Genomic DNA, 20,782 nt, shown 5'->3' with positions numbered 1-20,782 from the left:
TGAGCATTGCGTGGCACATCCAACATACTGTTTTACTTTAGTCCATGACGCGCTTACCTTCAGGGTCATACGTCACATGAAAACCAAAATAATTCCAAAGGCCAGATCTGAATGAGGCTCAATTTGCCATGTTGCAAGGAGACCTTAACTTCTGTCTCGCTAGCTTGCGCTGCGCTCAGTGGATCTGCGCTCGACAGTGCAGCCTAGGCGGAGTAGTCGAACGCAGATCCACTGAGCGCTCAACACAGACAGCATCGTCAGAAGGAAAGCTGATAAAATAAATTACAAATGTTGTATTGTTCGATACATATGCGTACCGAACCGAAAGCACTGTATGAACGGTTCAATATCGATACGAGTATCGTTGCACTCCTAGTAAACACAGTCACACACATGTGATCCTGTGTGTGTTTTGTCTGCATGTCGCTGGTTCTGGTTTCTGACACTGGGACCTACAGCTGTAAAATTTTGCATGTTTATTGTTTATGTTACATAATATTAAGTGAACGACCCCGAGGGCGTGGGGTCGGGGGAGACAGGAACCCCAAGTTAATAAAAAAGAAACATCCAATCAGGACGCAGGCAGGGCGCATTTAAAGGTTGACCACATGGTTACACACCTCCAGGCTACATTTATTTAAGATGAGTCACAAACTCTGTTTTGCTTGTTTGATGACAGAAATGCTGCGCACGGTCATTTAAAACTAGATGAGATGTCAATAAAGCTGCACACCAAAACAAAGAACCAATCAGAATCGACTAGCTTTGGGTAACCGCTGTAAGAAAGAGGAAACAGTCTCAGAGGAGGTCTGCTGTCACACGAGGCTCATATGACGCAGAGAACTGCAGGTAACAGGTGCATCATGTGACATACAGGGAGCAGTTGCAGATAGCCAACCCTGACACTGACCTCCAGCGCCTGGAACACCGCCCTGCGGTACGAGGCCAGCTTGGTGTAGGAAGCCTGGCTGAAGAACTTGGGGAAGGCGGTGAGGGAGTCCAGCTTGTCTGCAGAAACCTGGAGCAGAGAACACGGCATCAAACACACACGTCCCGCCATCCCGACGCCACAGCGTTTCTGCGCCTCCTCACCTCAGAGAACTTCCCGTCCCCAAACCACTGCAGCCACCTCATGCCGTGGCTGGCCTGCCGCTTGCCGGTGGCTCGCCACGTCACCACGATCCCCGGCCACCACGAGAAGCCTTTGATCTTCCCCCAGACCAGTTCGCCAATCCCGAAGCCCTTGTTGTCCTAAACAGAGACACGGGAGGAAGTGCTGAGTTCATTCACGAGCATCGTCACTTTGTGTTAATTAAAGACGAATCAAAGATTAAAGTCGGGTGAAATCAGTGCGAGACGTTTCGTACAGCAAAGTCTCCTCATCGTGGACGTGAACGTCAAAGCGTTATCAGACGCCGGTCACGTCTGCGAGCATTCCCTAAACCTGCGGACCTCCCACTTAGTTGGTTTGTAGTTTGACTGTGTTCTGTTGTGGTGCAAATATAATAAAAAAGACTAAAACAAAATGTGTGTTCGTCCACGTCGGCTGAAGACTCGCTGCTTCCGCTGCAGAGACTTCATCACTGATGACATCACAGCCGTTTCCCGGGGCAGCGGCTCTTTAACGAGCAGCTGGTGGAGCCCGGGCCATGTGACCCTTCAGCCCAGCGGGCTGCGTGGATGCTACGCCCCTCTGACGGAGTGGCTCCTCTGAGCTCAGAGCTTCCATCACGAGTTTCCACGTGGACTCCTCGGGTCATTTCCAGCTTCGTTTATTATTCCTGGACTCCACCGGTTCCACCTGATTGGCTGCCCTTCTGTAAAAGTCTAAACAGCAGCCGTACTGCCTCTCTGTGACATCGTACAGTACCAACAGCAGAAAAAAACTGAACAATGAGAAAATAGAAAGCCAGCACAGGTCGCCCTGTGTTTGAAAGTGGCCTTAAAAGGGGAGGAGCTAAATCTTGTTGAAGACAGAGGATGAGAACCGCACTGATCACATCATCACAAACGGGAAGATTTGCACTCATGTGGACTTACGCTGTACTCCTGCTTGGTTTCGGAGCTGGACAAGGTGCTGGTGCTCTGGGCCGAGTCTTTGGAGTCTTGTTCCATGAGCTCCAGTCGAGGGGTCTCCGGGACCCCGCCGGACCCGACCGCAGGTGCCCGAGGATTCCCGGGACACTGAGGGCAGGGAGAGGGAAGGTTGACAGAGGAAGAAGTGGGAGGAAGACCTGTGAGGAGCACAGACTCGACAGCAACAATCATCCTGGAGCTGTGATGAGTCGGCAGCATCATCCCGCTTTGACCAAATATTCAAACACAAAGTAAAATGAATAAAAAGCATCTTTGTTAAACTCTTTTATGAAAGAAGAGAGGATGAAGGAGGAGAAGCGATTCTGCAGGCTGCAAACTGACAGCACCACCGCTACCCCACCCTGAGGTGGATGGATGTGTATCTGTGCAGCTTGTTGCATTGTCCCCTCCCTGCTGCCCCCTGCTGGTCGCTGAGTCAGTCGAGCCGTTAACGTTTTGCAGACTTTCATAAATCCAAATATCTTTTTCTGTATTCTAGAAGAAGATCAGCTGCATCTAAGCTCGCCGCGTGGACAACATGTTTTATGTTTTTAACGGCTGCACATTCCCGAGAGTTTACCCGAGACGTGCCGTGCTCCTGTTTGCGGCTCTGTCTGCGAGGCTTGCCGTGTGCGTGCGGCGTCCGGCCGGCCTGGAAGATGGTTCTGGGTCGAGGCGTCTGTCTCAAGCCCTGAGACGCTCCTGAAGACTTGTCCTGCAAAGAGACAAACACCAGACCAGTGTCCCCTCTGCTCTCGCCTAAATCACAGGGCGGTGAAAAGCTCCTACGCGAGAGTCGTACCGAGTCCCAGGTGCTTTCCTCGTCCTCGCGTCTCTTCCTGCTCCTCTTCCTGCTTCCCCTCGAGCACTGGTTACCATCTGTGGCGGGAAGACAACAGATGGACAGAAGGTGAGACAGATGGTCCGAGAGAAACTGAATATTTTCGCGGGACGGCGTCGCTGGGCAGACGGCTGCCAAAGTCAAAGAGCTTAAACGTGACGATTTCGGCAGTTCAACAGCTTCAAGAACAAACACAAAACCTCACACAGCAGAACATAAACATCTCAGTTAAGTGATTAAAAATGCACTAAATGTTTAATAAGTGAAGACGCAGACACGCTGCATCGCTCCGTCAGGCTCCAGGTTCTCGTGACTTTTAAAGAACTGAAGCAGAAACTTAATCTGAAGAAATGCAGCTCATCATCATCATCATCATCATCATCATCATCATCATCATCGCCGCAGCAGAAACATGAAGTGTAAGTCTGAGAAACGCGTGACCTCACTGGCAGCTGTAATCATTCACACATTTTCCCTTTTAATGTGAAGTTTCTGTCCGCAAACACACAGGAAGCCAGCGGACCTTCAAAATAAAGGTCTCACATGAAATAAGTGACGGCGTAAAGACGAGTGGCATGAGTTACCCTGAGGCGAGGCAGCGTCTCCGTTCTGTTTGGGGCTGAAGGGTGAAGGCGGCTCGGCCGCAGTCAGGGGGCTGTTCTCATTGGTCAGTTCCACTCCGCTGTCATTCTCGGACAGGCCCTCAGCTGGAGGCGTGTCCCCGTTCACCGCTGCCTGGAGACAGAACAGAATCACAAACACTGTTATCTGAGATAAAGCCTTTTTTTTTTTTACTGTGGACCTGTTGTAAAACAAACCCAAACAAACAACTGAAATTTCTATAGCGGAAAGTGAAAAAACAGGAACTTTACAATCATTTCTCTGTTTCTTTTATGTAATTACAGTGGGAATGGCCTTGACGTGCCGACACCAACGCTCCACATTCCCGAAGCCTCAGGTCATACTCAGGCAAACACTCACCGGAGCCTCTGGCCTCACCGCTGTGACGGCTGCCATTAAAGCGTCACGTGACAAACGATTAGCGCGCCTGACACTGAGCTGAGAGCGGGCAGCCGACGCGGTGCAGTCAGGACTTGTTCAGGCTTCTAATCTCCTGACTGCCGCAGACGTTTGGTGCCGTTCCAAGTGGGTCATCCGTCATCTCCAGCATCCAATACGTTAGCTTACTGTCCGTGTCGTACTGCTGCGCTCTGTGTGTGTGTCAGCTGAGACTCTGTGGTCTTGTGGGTCTTGCAGGCAGGTCTGCAGCGTTAAACACAGCCTGGTTACAAGTCCAAACACTGACATGTCAGCAGTTTTCTTTGTTGCTAGCTAAATAGAAGCACTTCAAACAAAAAGCCATCAGGCACGAGGATGTTGTGTAACTACAGTCCAAAGCCTCACTGCCTTTTACGCAGTTTTACTCTTTGATCTGGGAGAATCCACCCACCGTGTTTAGCTTCAGGCCACAGCTGTGTTTCAGGCACAGCTGTTCACGAGCAACACTGACACATCTGCGCCTCCACCTGGGGCGGTGAGAACCACCTCACTGACAGGTGGATGAGCGCCGCGTTGAACGGCTGCTGTCTCATCATACGTGAAGCGAGCAGCATTCACACAACCTGTAACTTTAAGTGAAACTTTAAGTTAGCTTGTCTTAAAGAGACACCACACAACTGCGGCGGTTACAGCGGGCGTAGTCATAGCGACGCTGTACCGTTGGTGGTTTGATCCCTGGCTGCTCCAGTCCGACCCGACTGTGACATCAGGACCATCGTTTACAGCTGCAGATACATTTATAGACAAACTAAATCATGTCCTCCGCTTCTCCTTCTTCCTAACATATTCTACATATTTGAGATGTTTAGTCCACCAATCAGAAAACCCGAGGTCAAAAGGTCAAGAGCTCCCATTAGTGGGTTTCAAACTGCCAAGGAAGAACAGAGGGCAGGTCACGGCAGGTTTAAAGGCGCTGAGCAGTAGGTCTCCGAAGGTCTTTTCTTCTTCTGTGTTTTTACTCGTTTTCGGGTGTCTGTGTGTGTGTGTGTGTGCATGTGTGTGTGTGTGTGTGTGTGTGTGTGTGCGTGTGTGTGAGTGTGTGTGTGTGTGCGTGTGTGTGAGTGTGTGTGTGTGTGCGTGTGTGTGTGTGTGCGTGTGTGTGTGTGCGTGTGTGTGTGTGCGTGTGTGTGAGTGTGTGTGCGTGTGTGTGTGTGTGCGTGTGTGTGTGTGTGCGTGTGTGTGTGTGTGTGTGTGTGTGTGCGTGTGTGTGTGTGCGTGTGTGTGCGTGTGTGTGTGTGTGTGTGTGTGTCTATCCCATGATAGAGCCGCCGCAGTAGCTGCTAGCTGTCTGCGAGGCTGCACCGCAGCTAGGTGGAGCCAAACATTTTATGTGTGAAGAACTTTGGTACTTGTTCTAATAGTGATTTAGTGACAAGGTGCTGCTGTTAGTCTGGATTTAAGCGAATGCAGGCTGAAGCTGCCAGTGTTTACGACCAACATCAGAGTGCAGCCTGCAGCGGAGCAGCAGCAGAAAGATCATCACGACACTTTAGAGAGTCAGAGGAAGAAAACAAGCAGCGAAGGGGAGGAAGAGGAGGGAAGGAGCAGCTGTGAAACAGATGGAAAATTCAGACTGTGCAGAGTTTTTAAGCCAAATGACCACAGTGCATATCTGCATCTGTTTGTGATTGTTAATGCTCGTAAAACAGTGTGTGTGTGCAAGTTTCCACTATAACAAATGAACTCTGTGAACTCGTGAGAAAGTGTGCGCTCAGTGCGGTTTGGAGCAGAAACTGCTGAGACGGCTAAACGAGGCAGGAAAAGTGAAACACGCTGAATCGTTTCAGCTGCTGAGACATTCGCTCACCGAGGTCACGGCGCCGCGTCCTCTGTTGGTTTGTGGATGCATTTATTCCCCAAGAGCTGGTCTCACAGACGCCACGTTAAAAATCACGACATATCCGACCTCACGTCCGGAAATCCATTCATTGTGGCGGGAATGAACTTTGTATAAGTTGCGGGTCAATCTGCTCCACCGCTGCTGCTGTCTGTGCGGTGCCCATTTATTCCACCTTGTGCCCTGACTCCACCCACTAAACGCTGAGTCGGTTTCTTTGTTTGCTTTGTTACAATGAATGAAAACGCTGTGCCGGTAAGTTTACTGACTGGTTTTATTTATTAAATATTAAATATCACTTCCAGAGTCGAGTGATTTTTGTATTTTTGTCCATTCTGGATGTTTTTTGTTACTTTTCTAATTAGACTTAAATTCAGCTGAACTGAACCTTGTCCCACTTCCTTTTGGGACCAAATGAGTTGTTTTGTGTTGTTTATAATAAATATGTACACTCGGGCTCGTTAGTCGAAGCTCCTTCTGATTATGAGCCGTCGAGCTGCAGCCAGGCTCGCAGACACAAGAAAACAACGACGCTGACATTTCGGAGATTTTGATTACAGCATGATAAAGTTCAGCTACTCCACCCTGAAGTAGGTGGTCTCCACCTCATGCAGGACTGCTGCTGATGGCAGCTACCACTCGCACACCAAACAGAACTTTTCAGAAGGACTCGGGCCTGGAGCGAGCAGGAGGCACCGAACGCGTGGGCGGCATATACGACCTACCAGGCGTCAGGGCAGCGGTCGGGGGATCGTCCATGAACAGAAGCTACACGAGCGTTGACGTAGAGACCAGCTGGATTTAATTTAGTCCATCTTTAAACCTTCACCCGCAGATTTCTGGAAGTGAGAGCTGAAGCAGTGTGTGTGAGCTGACGTGGAGTCATCCATCCACCTGCAGCTGCTATGAAGTCCGAGTGGAGCAGACGAGGGAGGAGCAGCTGTTTCATGAGCCTCTGCAGATGTTTCAGCTGCATGAAGACTCCACAGGAGCTCTGTATGTGAAAACAAGACCGGGGAGTCCCTGCTCCAGCCCACCGTGGAAACTGCTTAACCTAACAGCTGGATGAAACAGCACAGCTGGAGGGAGTTCCTGCAGCACAGCTGGATGTTACGTGGCCCCGGCTCTCACACCGCGCTCCGCATCGCTGACAAACATATTAAAACATAAATGATGACGCTATGGTGTCACAGTCTGACCTAGAGACTCGTTGTAAAAACATCTGGCTGCACGCTTATGTGGTTATACACACTCTGACCCAGCAGCTGGAGCAAACGAAGCTTCTGCTGCTGGCACCAATATAAGAAAAGTGCTTCCTCAGGGACCCTGCAGGACTGAGCATCTCTCTCCTTCATTACTTCTGCTTGTCGGGTCGCGGGGGCAGCAGCCTCAGCAGAGAAGCCCAGACCTCCCTCTCCCCAGCCACCTCCCCCAGCTTGTCCGGGGGAACACCAAAGTGTTCCCAGGCCAGCCGAGAGATATAATCTCTCCAGCGGGTCCTGGGTCTGCCCCGGGGCCTCCTCCCGGTGGGACATGCCTGGAACACCTCACCCAGGAGATCCCCGAACCACCTCAACTGGTTCCTTTCGATATGGATGAGCAGCGGCTCTACGCTGAGCCCCTCCTCAACATGAGGCCCAGGTGAAGTCAGACACTGTCACCAACAGCATGATCCAGGTCAAAGGACCACAGAGCCTTCCTCTCCGCTCTCAGCTACTGAACTCCAGGTGACTGACGCTCTTCGTTAAATCGCTCATTCTGCCTCGTTTAGTTTCACACCAGAACCAAAACACGGCTCGGCGTCGGCCAGGTCAGCGCACACGCCATCATCATCCTCACCGTCCTCCCAAACCTGCTTCCCTGGATATCCGTCAGCCCTGTGCCTCAACAGGAAGTACAAAGCAACGCTTCACTTCCTTTTATGGCCCGCTGCTGTGGTCACCGACGCTTCTTTGAAAGATCGAGCTTGTGTTTACTGAGAGCCGCTCTGGCTGGTGTGACCCCGCGACGCCTCACAGGCTACGTCACGCACATTCCTTGGCATGAAGCAGACTGCCCCGCGGCGCTCCGATGATGCTGTCAAATCGTCTTAGTGACGGCCAGAATGATTAGAAACACCGGGTGGAGCGTTTTCACCAGGGGGGCTGGAAAGCAGCGAAGACCCGCCCCATGCCACAAGTACGGCAAAAACCGAGGCCTCGTATTTCCTGCTTAGGATTAGCTCGGACGTGTGTGCGTTTGTGTTCAACACGTCTACACTGCCGGCGTCATGACCCGCTCCTCCTACCTCCTCCTGTGCAGGGTGAGCGAAGGAGTGCATCCTAACCCAAAAGCCTTTCTCCCCTACGCACACAGGACGGTGCTGAAGCTGACAGCCAGTGACGATGCAACAAATCAAAAGATGCTGACTCACACCACCGCCGAAGTCCCAAAACAAAACGCGGTAAAGAAACCCTGAAATTATTCCCTGAGCAGGAAGTGTTACGGATCAAAGCTGCCCGACTTTCCCTGAATCCCAAAGAGCAGAAAAGAAAAGCTGCACAAACACTCGGAGACGAGAGGAGACGAACGGGTGGAGGAGGTGAAAGTGGAGAAAGAAGAGAAGCAGATGGTGGCGGATCAGTGATGGAGTGATATATGAGTGAAAGACAGGAAGTAACGGACGACAGGAGGAGCCAAGTGTGTGTGCGTGTGTGTGTGTGTGTGTGTGTCTGTGTGTGTGAAGTGAATCCATTTGCTGAGCTTATAAAGAGGCCACTGTGCTCCCTCCATCCTTTCCTCCTCGCTTCAACTCCTTCCTCCCTCTGTCCTTCCGTCTCCCAAACATTTCTGGTTTCCGCCTCAGCTGTGTGTGTGTGTGTGTGTGTGTGTGTGTGTGTGTGTGTGTGTGTGTGTGTGTGTGTGTGTGTGTGTGGCACTGCATGCAGCCTCTCTGCTGACGTGCATTCTCAATTGGACTCATGTAACATGCTGGCGGTCCTGCCCGGGCATCTGCCTTGGCAGCGATACACACTCTCCTTTAAACCCACAGCTGGCTCAGGCAGCAGCTGGGGGAGTGGCCATGACTGTGTGTGTGTGTGTGTGTGTGTGTGTGTGTGTGTGTGAGACTCACTGTGGCCGTCATGTTGTTGCTCTTCTCCATGATAGCAGCAGAGTATTTGTTGGAAGGCATGGCGGTGGCGCTGGATTCCCGTGTCTGTGCTGACTCCTTCTCAAACCTGCAGGACAAAAACGTGAGACAGTTTCCGTCAGCGTCACGTCTGCTCGGAATAACGCTCTTCTTCCTCGGGTCCTCGGGCAGCTGGACTTACAGCTGGAGTTCACTGAGACTTTACCAGAGGAGTTAGGGGTGGAGCAAGTCACCTACTGATCGTGAGGTTGGAGGTTTGATCCCCAGTCTGCGCTACTACGTGTGAATGTTAGATAGAAAAAAGCGTTTGTGTGAAACACATGGTTTTCAGCTTCAACCAGTTAAACCGCCTCTGAGGCGAGCTATTTTAGCCCCTCCCCCTGTCACAGGTAGTGCTGGGCTGGACAGGTGTGGGTCTATCTTTAGTTTTAATCCATCAGAGAGAGATCACACCTCCAGCGATCGAGTTAATTAAACGATCTCCTCACTCTTATTTTGAAATTCCATTCTGAAATACAACAAGCTCAAGTCTTCCCTCCAGGCCGAACCGGTCACCGGTTACCTCGTCGTCGTTCGGAGAGGATCTCAAACTCTCCGTCAGGTGGAGATACGTCCAGGTTCTGATAGGCTGAGAGAGACACGAAAACTAGCGGCTGCCTGACGGTGCAGGCGGAGTGCCTCGGCCTCTCTGGAGAGGCAGCCGACAGACTCAACAGGACGACCTAATCACTGCTTTAGGTTAAAGACAGACAATAAGAAAGGATGTTTAACATAAAGCTGCGACCTACACGCCCATTGCACATCCTGGGCCTCTGCAGAGAGGATGCGCAGCTGAACAATCAACAATCGCCGCTGTGGCCTCGGATGAAATTCCTCGGATACTCCAGACTTCCTTCCTAACGCTGAAGTGCTGCTTTAATGACACAGCTGATGATGATCGTCAGTTTCACTCAGAGTTTGTTCGGAAGCGGAGCTCGAAATGTTCACGGCCGCGCTTCAGAGTGCGTTCGACGCAAACGGCGTGAAGAAGAAGGAGAAGTGCGTCGATGGGGCATTACTGCGGCTGAGCATGACGACAGAGGCAGAGCACAAACACGAATCTGTGAGAACAATCAGGAGGAAAGAAGAGCAAATAAAGTCACAGTGAGAACGGATCAAAGCATCGAAGGAAACAAACGACCGAACAGCACACGGAAGCTGGATGAGGGAGCAAAGGAAAGACAGAAGGAAGGAAAGAAGGAAGAAATGGATGAAACAGAAAATAATAGAAGCCAAAGTAAAGACGTGACACGATCGGACGCTCCCCGACCTGCCTGCGGGTTTTTTCTCCCTCTCCATTTCTGGGGTTGTTTATGGAAGTTGCTCCGGAAGTCAGGTGCTGAAGGGCATCTGAAGCTGTTTCCAGCTGTTTGCAATCATCAGAGCTGTTTAACAGCGGAGTCAGGTGACGGTCAGCGCTAGAATATTTCGCCAAGCCCGATAGTTGTGACGTGAGAGCGGACAGACTGACTGCTTGCCTGCTGTAGGATTTCACGAGCGCGGGTCATTGCTGGGAACATCGCAGGACGTCGTAGCACCACAGGACAAACGCAGAGGAGAGCGGGCCTTTGTGATTGCTGCGCACAAACTTGGAACAGCCTGGTCATCGTCTCTCCAACACTCGACATTTTTGAAACACGTCGGAAACACATTTTTACTCTTTAGCTTTGAATTGTGACTGAGTTTCATTCTCTGTGTTTGTTCTACTTTTTACTGCATGCAGCACTTTAATCAATCTGTGTTGTTTTTAAATGTGCTTATAAATAAATTGATTGATTGATTGCATATTTGCATTGACTATTGGACTAATTTATCACTGCAAATAAAAGCACTGCCTGTTCTCCAAGAGTTCACACCTCGCTGCTCTGTGGGACCGATCTGACCCAAAAAAGCCTGACGCAAACACACAAACCTATCAGTGTGTGTGTGTGTGTGTGTGTGTGTGTGTGTGTGTGTGTGTGTGTGTGTGTGTGTTTACACCACAGACGTGTGTGTAGGTTAGGATTTCAGCGAGGTTAAAGGTCAGTCTCTGGGTACTGAACGGTCGCAGGATGATTAAGGTGATCTTCTCTTTCTGCTCAGTTCCAGCTCGTCTCTTTTTGGACTACAGCAGCTTTGCATGATTCACAACTCAAAATAATCCTTCTTTAGGTGACACTGGACTTTGCTGCACAAAAGGATGGGCGCGCAATGGTAAAGCGGAAACTGCATCCAGGACACAAACAAATGCATTATGCTTCAGCTCTGCACAGAATACATCCTAAAGGCTAAGCTAGCCAGAAAGCATGCTAACGCTAAGCTAGCCACGAATGTAGCGTGAAAGCTGACCCCAGCTGTGAGAGTCGGGCTGTGTTTGTACCTGTCCGTGTTTTTAAAGTAGAATCATCATGGCGACTGCTTTAATGTCTCGTTGTGCCGTCGAATTTGTGTTCATACCTACATACTAAGATGCCGTCATTAGCACGTGTCGCTGTGTGTCACCTGTTAAATGGTGATTATGTGTTTCAGGTCGTTTAACTTCCGGCGAGTAGTGCAACAAACTGATTTCTCCTGAGTGTAATTAAGTAATGTACCGCATCACTTTGAAGAAAACGCCCCAACGCCAAGGGGAAACACCTCCAGCACACACAAACATTTGATCCACAGTAGTGCTGGGCGATATGGAAAAATATTTATCACGATATGAATTATTTTATATCACGATAACGATATATATCACGATATACCGCAATGTTTCCACTTATTCTCTGAAAAGTGTGACAGATGTCATTGCTCACTTTTCTCCAACTTTATTTTGAAGGTTTAAAGGAACTGTCACAAATGAGAAACGTGCATTTTAGTGCAGCAATATAAACGCATCAAAGGAAAACAGCTGTGGCCTTCTTTATTTTCAAAATCATACATTTAAAATGAACTTTTTAAAGTGCACAACAGTTTCAAGGTTTTCTGCCCAAAATATTTGTTTTACTAACATGCATATCATATATGCTAGTAAAACTAATGTGTGTATGTATACTAGTACTACGTGCACGTATATACGCACATAATGTACTTTATGCACGGTAAATACGTAGCGACGGCAGACTCATACCTTGGGCTAACATGACTCCAGTGTGGTCATGTGGGAAGTCCGCAGTCTGTCAACAGCGAGCGCGGCGTCTTCGTTAATGAAGCGGATGGTTACGCTCATGCAGGGCTGCGTATCTCTGCTCGTCCACAGGTCAGCAGCCAAGGCTTAATGCACGACACTGCAAACATCCTGCTCTACTTTGGCCGCCATGCTTCGTATAAGCGAGGCAACTCGACTTTACTGAAGTGCTTACGACCGGGCATAACGTACCTCGGATCAAGGACTTTGACGAGGTCACGAAAGCCGTCCTTCTCAACTACATAAACAGGGCCATGCCTTTACAAATGCAACGCGAGACGGCGCCTGTGATTTGTTTATGGCGCTGGGACGTTTTCTCATACGGGCCTCGTGTGAAAGGCTGCTGCATCTTCAGCTGGTATAGTTTTTCTTTCCCAACTTGCTCCCGTCGTTCCACAGCTTGGTTTAGCTCGGATTCTCTGGATTCTTCTTCGTGGGCCTTCTGTAGGTGATACAAGAGATTTGTTGTGTTGCCATCGGGCGCGGGAATAGTTTTATAGCATAGCTTACAAATGGGCGTCTTCTGCTCCGTGTTGGTGCTGTTGAACCCAACAAGTAACCAAATCACAGACGTACCCCGTTTTGGTAAAAGTGCTTCTTCTTGGGCTGCCTGTGCAGCCGTCTCTGCCTGGTGCATGTCCGGGCATGAAGCACGTAAAGCAGCACCATGTCGCAAAACCACAAGACGGCGTTTCTTCATTTTTTTTAATACTTTATTTTCTCTTGCATAAAGTTAGAGAATGCATAGTGACAAGACAACACTAATACATTTGCCACAGGCTATTTGATGATATATTTTATGTAATAGTTTATAAAATTAGGTTAGAAACGATAGAAGACAAATGGCACGATAGACACTTTTCTGTCGTCCACACGGTAGATATATGTGGTCATGTCGCCCAGCACTAATCCACAACATGCAGATTATGGAATCAAAATCACTCAATTCGTATAAATTCCCATCTCTACTCAGCAGACTTGTAATCGCTTCACAACAGCGAATGAAAGAGCGTTAAACGAGGTGAAGTTTCCTCATGTTGCAATAAACTGTGTGCACACTGGGGTCAAACTGAGTGTAGGAGCTACACAAACGCACATGCATCCTCTGTGCTGTGTGCACATTCGGGATCGTGCACTCTCACATGCTTTGAACCATAAAACAACCACCTGCATGACTCTGCCAGGTGCTTCCTGCACACTCAAACACATCAACTGTTTTCCATCATGAGGAGACTGGATCCACCAATGACTGTCGCTAAAATTCAGTGGCTGAAAATAAACAGGCGGGCGGTAGGCGAGGAAATCCACCGGCATGCCGCCATCGTGGAAGCTCTGAATTCAAGTGTTGGAGAGTGGATCAACAATCAGTCGATGCAAACAAGGACCCGCCTTTCAGGGCTGCGCTCAGGGGTCAAGGGTCATTTAAGTTTTTTTAGTTTGTTTTCTCGTTAACCAAGTGAGGTGACAGGTAGGATCTACAGCCCTGCTGCTCTGCTGAAAGCCCAACGTTCCTGTCAGCTGCACTGAAGCTTTCTTAGTTTCCTGTTCGAGTTTCCCGTCTCGGTGGACGGACACATCCTGTTAGTTTGGTCTGGAACGAAAGCACGAGCTAACTCAGTTTGTGGCCGCTCGAGCCTCACGCCTGCATGCACACCTGCAGACAAAAGATCCAAACAGGCCCTAAAAGCCTGTCTCTAAACTTCAGATCCAATGGTTTTATGCTAGAATCAGCTTTATCCCCAGGAGGAAGGAGGAAACCACAATGTGACTGTTGGGATAGATTTGTGGCCCCACAACGTGAGTAATTACGCCCACACACACAAACACACACACACTTATATGGCTGGCAGGCAGCAGGAAGTCCTGGGTGAGGAACTCCCCCTCCGGAGAGGTGAAAGAGTTCAGACACTAAACAGCGCACTGCTCCGAGTCCCCACGCTTTCAACCTTTCACCCACTGTGAAACCCAACAGGTGCCTGAAGAAAACGAGGTCTGACGAGAGGGTGAAATGGTCGCGCTCGCTGTGAGGAGCAAACATGTTTGGAAAGAGTGAATCTGACGGGTGGAAGGCGGCGAGGGGGGTCAGCCAGCCGTCAGACCTGGATTAGTTTCTGCTGCTGATGTGTCCAGTTAAGCTCATCAGAAGCAGGAGAAACACTCCACCTCATAGGTGTCGTTCTCTCATTTAACGATTTTAGTTTCTGGCCTCGGCTCTCTGCATCTTCACCTCATGCTGTGGCACAAAGACCCAACAACAGTATATAGCACTGCTTATAGTAACAGCACTATAAGCCGTGCTCGGCGACGGTGCTCGGCGACGGCGCTCGGCATCACGGCCGTCATCAGCGGTGACGTACAGAATAACACTGTCTCCTGCTGCCTACACGACACCAGAACCGCACAGGGGGAGAATCTGTCACCACAAAGACTAAAGCTATGCAAATTTTACATGATGGAAACTCCCACAGAGAAACAGAACAAACGGCACAACTTCTCAGAGTTACTATGTTTCTACATCACACGGGAGACGACAGCGACGTGAGAAATGCACATGACTGAAACCCAAAGCTGCCATCGCCACAGAGGCCGGCAGCTGAAGCCAACAGGCTGGACGAGAACCTCAGACACGCTTCAACATTTTATTTATACAAATCACAACAACAGTCGCCTCAAGGCGCTTTAGGGTAGATCCTACAATAACACATACAGAGAAACCCAACAGTCATATGACCCCCTATGAGCAGCACTTTGGCGACAGTGGGAAGGAAAAAACCCCTTTTAATAGGAAGAAACCTCCGGGTCAGGCTCAGGGAGGGGCGGGGGGAGGAAGACAGGATAAAGACATGCTGTGGAAGAGAGACAGAGGTTATATTTGCCTGGATGGAGCTGGGACCACTTTCATCCACCAGGTTTCGCCCCCTGGTGGATGTTGAAGCAGGTGTAAGGCATCGTTCATGCTGTCTGTGGGAGAACAGACCACTCCTGGTTAACACTGGAGGCGGTAACGTTTCTGCACCTGCTGACCGATTCTCCGTCTAAAACTACACGTAACCACGGCTGCGTTAGCTCCCTTCCTGCTTCGCCCTCGCTGCATATCTTTAACGTTTTCCAGGCCGTGTGTTTGAGCTCCGAGAAACAGAAACAGAGGGAAGTGAGAAAGAATCCGAGGAGCTGAGGAAGGACGGAGGGCAGCGTGAGGGGCCCAGCGAAAGGGACAAGAGGGGGGGGCTTCACATCAAAGTTGTGTCTGGTGGCTGCAGATTAAGGAGCGCATTGCAAGAGGGGATTGTTCACTCCCAAAGAGTGTGTGTGTGTGTGTGTGTGTGTGTGTGTGTGCGTGTGTGTGTGTGTGTGTGTGTGTGTGTGTGTGTGTGTGTGTGTGTGTGTGTGGGAGGGGTCAGCTCCTCAGGGTCTCTCTCTAACTCTTTGGGGGCAGCATTCCTCATCTGTCATGTACTTTATGGCCCCTTCCAGCTCAGATGGAGCCTTTAGACTTCATACATTGTGTGCTTCGGCTCCTATTGTACAGAACGAAGGTATGCGGCTCCTCCAGCAGAGCCACGAAGAACACAAACTGCCACGAGCTCCCACTTTGAACTGTACACCAGGACTCCTCACAGAACTGCAGCTCTTCTGTCAGAACATCGAGCTACAAATAAACGGCTCGATGTTTAACATCAAAACCCCAGACTCTGAAAACGGAGCGCTCTGAGCCTCTGCTATCCACGCATGCACATGTCGATCATGCACGGCGCTCGACTGTGGACGAGCCAAAGCTTCAGTGCTTCTTGCTGCAGCAGCCACAGAGTGAAACCTGTGCTTTAACTTAGCTTAGATGCACCGAACACTTAGAGAAACTTCAACAAAACCAAGATTTCTAAGACTGAGCTTTCCAGAGCTTCAATCTCCAGATATCGCTCCTTATTGGATAAGAAAGCACCAATCCAACCTTTTCCGGCTCTGATGATCCTGGCTTTACATTTCTGCTGATACTGAGTGAGAGAAATGGTGGAAATATGGACCCTTTACATTATCAGCCCCAAGGGCACATTTATGTGATAAACACCTGTAAAGGTCACAGTGGACTTTTACTGTGGGCCTTTTCTGAAGGGAACGCCTCCTCATGAGAAAGACAATGTGCAGACATCGTCTGTACATCAGAGTCCTGCCTCAGGTGGAGAACACCATGCTACACGGGACTGTGGCGATCAGCAGACGCCGGACGCAGCGGCGAGGGTGATAAACACACACTGACCTCATTATTAGAGACTGGGTTCAGGGCGAACATCCGTCGCTGGAGCAGCAGACACGTGACAGGAAATGAGGAGGCGAGCTTCACAGTGACGGCGCCTTTGCTCTGCTGTCAGAGGTGAATGTTTCACGCTTGAGCTGCAGGACTGTTTATCTTTCTAGCACTGAGCTTCATGCAGCTGAAGCACCAAAACCTGCAGTTCCACGAGTGTCCAGCAGAGGCTGCGGCGAGTCACATGTTAAAACAGCAGAAATAAACATGTTTACAACCTGATACACAAACTGCTGGATTCTTTCCTCCTCTATAACACCTGCGCACATGTTTTTATAATTCACCTGGATTCAAGTTTGCATGGTTGGGGGCGTGGCTTCTCTCACCGACACGTGCAGGGTGACACAGGGAGCTGTAGCTGCTAGCTGTGCGCTAGCCTTCACCTCATTTAACTGGAGTCAATGAGCTGAACCTCTGGACTGTGTTTGTACTGTTGGAGCATTTTGATCAAAGTTTTTCCATGTTGGTGAAATTCTGGGATTTTATTTTAATATTGCTGACGAGCAGGAAAATTGAAAATAAATATTATTGTGCACAATTTGCAAAAAAACAGCATTAAAATAAATGATTTCCAACAGTGCAGTTTGAGTTCGGAGCGTCTCAGGAACTACACAGAGCGGCACAAAGTCACACAGGAAACCAGCTTTTAAGGCCCTGTAATGAAAAAACTACGTTTCCACGAAAAATGACGTCACTTTTGGTTTTTGCAGGTAACGTGCGATAGTAACGTGCGATAGTTCGCGCTGACGTTTATTCCAACATAGGAAGTGCTATGAATAACTGATCGCATGTTTCTGGATTATAATGTTTTTGTTCTTGCCAGCGCTTTTTACCCGATTTTTGCAAGAAGCCATTTGTGGAAGGAAACTGTGACCGCGGACAAGCTGAACGCATGTTATGCAAGTACGACTCCTCTGGTTTCATAAGCAAAAAACCAAAAATGATTGCGCTAGGTTACGTCTTTGTAATTCTACTGGAATTTAAAAATAGTTACACAAATGGGAGCGTGCCCGCTCCGATGGGCTTCCTAAAACACTTAAATATCATTTCAGCATCATCTTACGACGGGACTCTCCTGAAGGTCTCGGGATATTTCGTGGCGGCTTCTGTGTCTGCCGATGCCGACTTCCGCACGCAGAGAAATCCACGTTTTTTATCATAAAAAATGTTATTAAAAGGAAAAGTAAATTCAAACGATTAGAGAATATTTTCTATTTGCTCTATAAAAACATGGAATTCTTTGGAGTTCCACAGAAAAATCTGGGTGGCCTGCATCTGTGTGACACTCCCGCCTGATCACCAAGCTAACCACGTCCTGTGCCTCCAAAACGCAGACGGCCTAAAATGTTCACAAACTGATGGTGACACCTTGGCAACCACGTCCATCTTTTGTATACAGTCTATGGTTTATGCTCACACTTCATTTGTTGAAAATAAAAGTCACCATGCCTCAGATGACACATCAAGTCTGTCTGCAGGTTTTCTGTCCCACTGCCAGATGTGCCAGATGTGCTTATGCAAATGTTGCTTGGCTGGGTTCTTGTACGACTCCAGCTCACACAAGGAAGTAAAAGGTTTATTTGTTTAAGGTGAGAGAGACTGAACAGCTCTCGTTTTCTGGCATTTATTAACAGATTAAATTTGCTGGATGTTTTTGGGGGAAATATTTGAGGAATTATTAACTGCATATTTATGAATGATCTGTAAACAAATGATGTGATATCCAGAATAAACCCTTTGCAGAGTGAGTCACTGTCTTATCATTTTTCTGACCACGCTGAGTCACAAAGAAGCTGCAGGTCAGAATTCCCCAGAACCTCAGTCTCAGTGTGAAACTCATTTTGAACTATGAGAACACTGATTTCAAACCACAGAGATCGCATTTATCAAATCTGCTTAAAATATAACAAATCGCTGCAGTTCTGTATGGAGCCGAGCTAAGGTGGCCTGCTCTTCTTCTTCTTCTCATTTCCAGTCATATTCCTCCTGTTCCATGATGGATCTTCATATTAAACACGGTTTCTAGTAATGAGCTCAGTGCATGCTGGGTAATCCCTGTGAGCCTGAAGCTCAGGCCACTCTCAACCTTCAGTTTCAGACACTTTTTCACCTTTAGGATGTGGATGATGTCATGGGAACCTCCTAATCTTGGTAATCTCAGGAACAGACGTCGTACCCAACCCACCACAAAAATTCTACAGCTGCCACCAAAGGCAGGCTGCAGTGTAAACGCTGTGTGCAGGTGTGAAACAGGTGGACACCTGTGGACACCACACCTGTGGACACTGCAGGCCTGACACCTGCTGCTGTCAGGCCTGCAGGTATCAGGCTGTGATGTGCCCCTCGCTCTTACAGTGGACAGAAACTATTTTTTGGAGAGGCGCAAATAATATGTGTGGCATCTTATTTGATGCAGAACACCTGATTGATAACTTTGTTGTTTGCAAAAGTTTTTAAAATGTACAAGTTTTATTTGCATTTCAAGTTATAAAAAGGATTAAATATGTTTGTTACAGTAACAATGTAACTTTTCCTTTGTCTGACAGCACAGTGTGTCAGTGCGAGAGAAACTGTAAATTAACTGAAAAGACTGACCCCAAATAAAGTGAGGCAAACAGTTTATGAAAACAGCTGGAGCCCAGAGCGTGAACGCAATACGTCGTGAAAAATTCGGTTTGACGGATTTCTGACGTTTTGTGTAAATTTAAGCATGAAACAGTTTGATTGTTCCTAATAAAATATTAACAGTGTGAGACTTTAGTTAGACTTGTGTTTGTAGCTGATCACGTTGGGCCACATGCTTATTTGTTGTGTTTGCCGTACAGTGCATCAAATCTAAATTCACGTTTTGTGTAACTGTAACGTTTGATTTTGTGGGCTGAAGCCAATCCGAACATTACAGAGTGTGTTTATATGAAACATGTGTGTACTTGCTGTATTTTAACCACATGAATGACACATTACAGGAAGCAGCATTGATTTCCACCTTTTTCTAGATCCGCCCCTGGTTTGGGACATTTTTAACACACGTCCACCATGTTTGCTCCGTGCTAGTGTGTTTTTGGAGCACGAGGGCTCCGTGCGCCCCCGCCGGTGACCCCCCCGCAGATTTCTCCCCTCAGCCGTTTCTCTTTAAAGTCTCCTCGCGTGCTCATATCAGTACTTTCACTTGTGTGCCGCACATGTGTTCATACTTGCCATGACAGCAGGACTGTCAGGCGCACAGAAGGTAAACTCACCGTGCGCGCGTTCACAGCGCACAAACCACCGAGAGAAGAAAAACCCGCTGACCTTCCGTCCCCGCGCACTCCGCTGTGCACTCACTGACCGGAACAGCCAGGCTGTTATTACACGTGTATTACGCGCTAACTAAAACTGTTTTAACGGAGTTACGTTCCGCCGCAGACACGGAGAAGCTCCTCGGAGAGCCTCAGATCGCGCTCTGCTCCCTCAGCTCCACATGTGCGCGCAGCTGTGCGCACATGTGGAGCTCAGAGCTGCAGCGAGGCGCACTCTGCCCGGCGACGTCGCATTCTTTCTCGTTCCTAACTCTCTCGGTAAGTCCTGGAGGGACGAACACCCCGCGCCCTCCCCGGGAAAATACTTACATAACCATGCACGCGTCTGCTTCTTGCACAGCGGGAACTTGGGAGGAAACACTCTGGTGCCGAGTCCGAGTCCGAACGAGGTTTTCACAGCCGCTGAAGTTGAGCGCAGATTGGAGTGTGAGCTCTAATCCTCAGGCAGCAGGAGGTGTTCACGATGTGGAAGCATGCGGCTGCGCATCAGCTCTCGCTCTCTCTCGCTCTCTCGCTCCCTCTCTCTCTTGGGCGGGGTGCAGGCGGAGGTGGAAGCTGATTGGTGGCTCGGAGTGATCAGGTCTTTCCCAGGTGAAATGGTTAACTCCCATTTTCTGTCCGCGAGGTAAAAGTGAGAGCAGGAACTATTATTGAGCCACAATAATTACCAACACGCTTCTCTCTCTCAGAGTGTGTTCTTAGTCAGCCTCGCTTTACCACATTGTCTGTGGCACTGAGTCAATCTTCAAGGAGTTTCATGGATTTTCTCTGTCATGATCTCAGCCTATTGCTCAAAGATTAAAAAACATCATCACTCTGTTTCCACCACAGCGCAGGCTTTACTGCCCCCTGACGGGACAAGACGAGCCAGATGTGCCATGAATTAGTGCTGGGCCTCACTGATTTCTAGAATCCATTCGATCCACGATTCGAATCAGCAGAGATGGGCAGTAACGTGTTACTGTAATTCGATTACTTTTTTCAAGTAACGAGTAAAATAAGGGATTACTATTGCAAAAACGGTAATTAGATTACCGTTACTTTCCCGTA

The 20,782-nt window shown here is 48.9% G+C and overlaps 1 protein-coding gene across 3 annotated transcripts in view; it reads right to left on the bottom strand.

Annotated features, from left to right (window-relative positions):
* dnmt3bb.1 (DNA (cytosine-5-)-methyltransferase 3 beta, duplicate b.1) overlaps nucleotides 1–20,561 on the bottom strand; it is a 38,907-nt gene extending 18,346 nt beyond the window's left edge. The window contains exons 1-8 of one of the 3 annotated variants that reach the window (XM_086276471.1): nucleotides 20,042–20,560; nucleotides 8,926–9,031; nucleotides 3,502–3,652; nucleotides 2,879–2,955; nucleotides 2,657–2,791; nucleotides 2,041–2,184; nucleotides 1,093–1,251; nucleotides 911–1,018 (exon numbers count right to left, since the gene is read on the bottom strand). In XM_086276471.1, the coding sequence (XP_086132597.1) occupies nucleotides 911–1,018; nucleotides 1,093–1,251; nucleotides 2,041–2,184; nucleotides 2,657–2,791; nucleotides 2,879–2,955; nucleotides 3,502–3,652; nucleotides 8,926–9,031; nucleotides 20,042–20,049 (888 nt within the window). In that variant the 5' untranslated portion in view covers nucleotides 20,050–20,560. Of the gene's footprint in view, nucleotides 1–910; nucleotides 1,019–1,092; nucleotides 1,252–2,040; nucleotides 2,185–2,656; nucleotides 2,956–3,501; nucleotides 3,653–8,925; nucleotides 9,032–20,041 lie in introns of all 3 variants that reach the window. The other 2 variants (XM_086276470.1, XM_086276469.1) reach the window with 2 other exon arrangements.
* Between the last annotated feature and the right edge of the window lie 221 nt (nucleotides 20,562–20,782).

This window comes from Aulonocara sp. 'chitande type north' Nkhata Bay, linkage group LG20, assembly GCF_057382095.1.
Source record: "Aulonocara sp. 'chitande type north' Nkhata Bay isolate Kocher_YH1m ecotype deep benthic linkage group LG20, A_spYH_male_GT1.1, whole genome shotgun sequence".
In the NCBI taxonomy this organism is placed as follows: Eukaryota; Metazoa; Chordata; class Actinopteri; order Cichliformes; family Cichlidae; genus Aulonocara; species Aulonocara sp. 'chitande type north' Nkhata Bay.
This window is presented reverse-complemented; position numbering and strand designations above follow the sequence as displayed.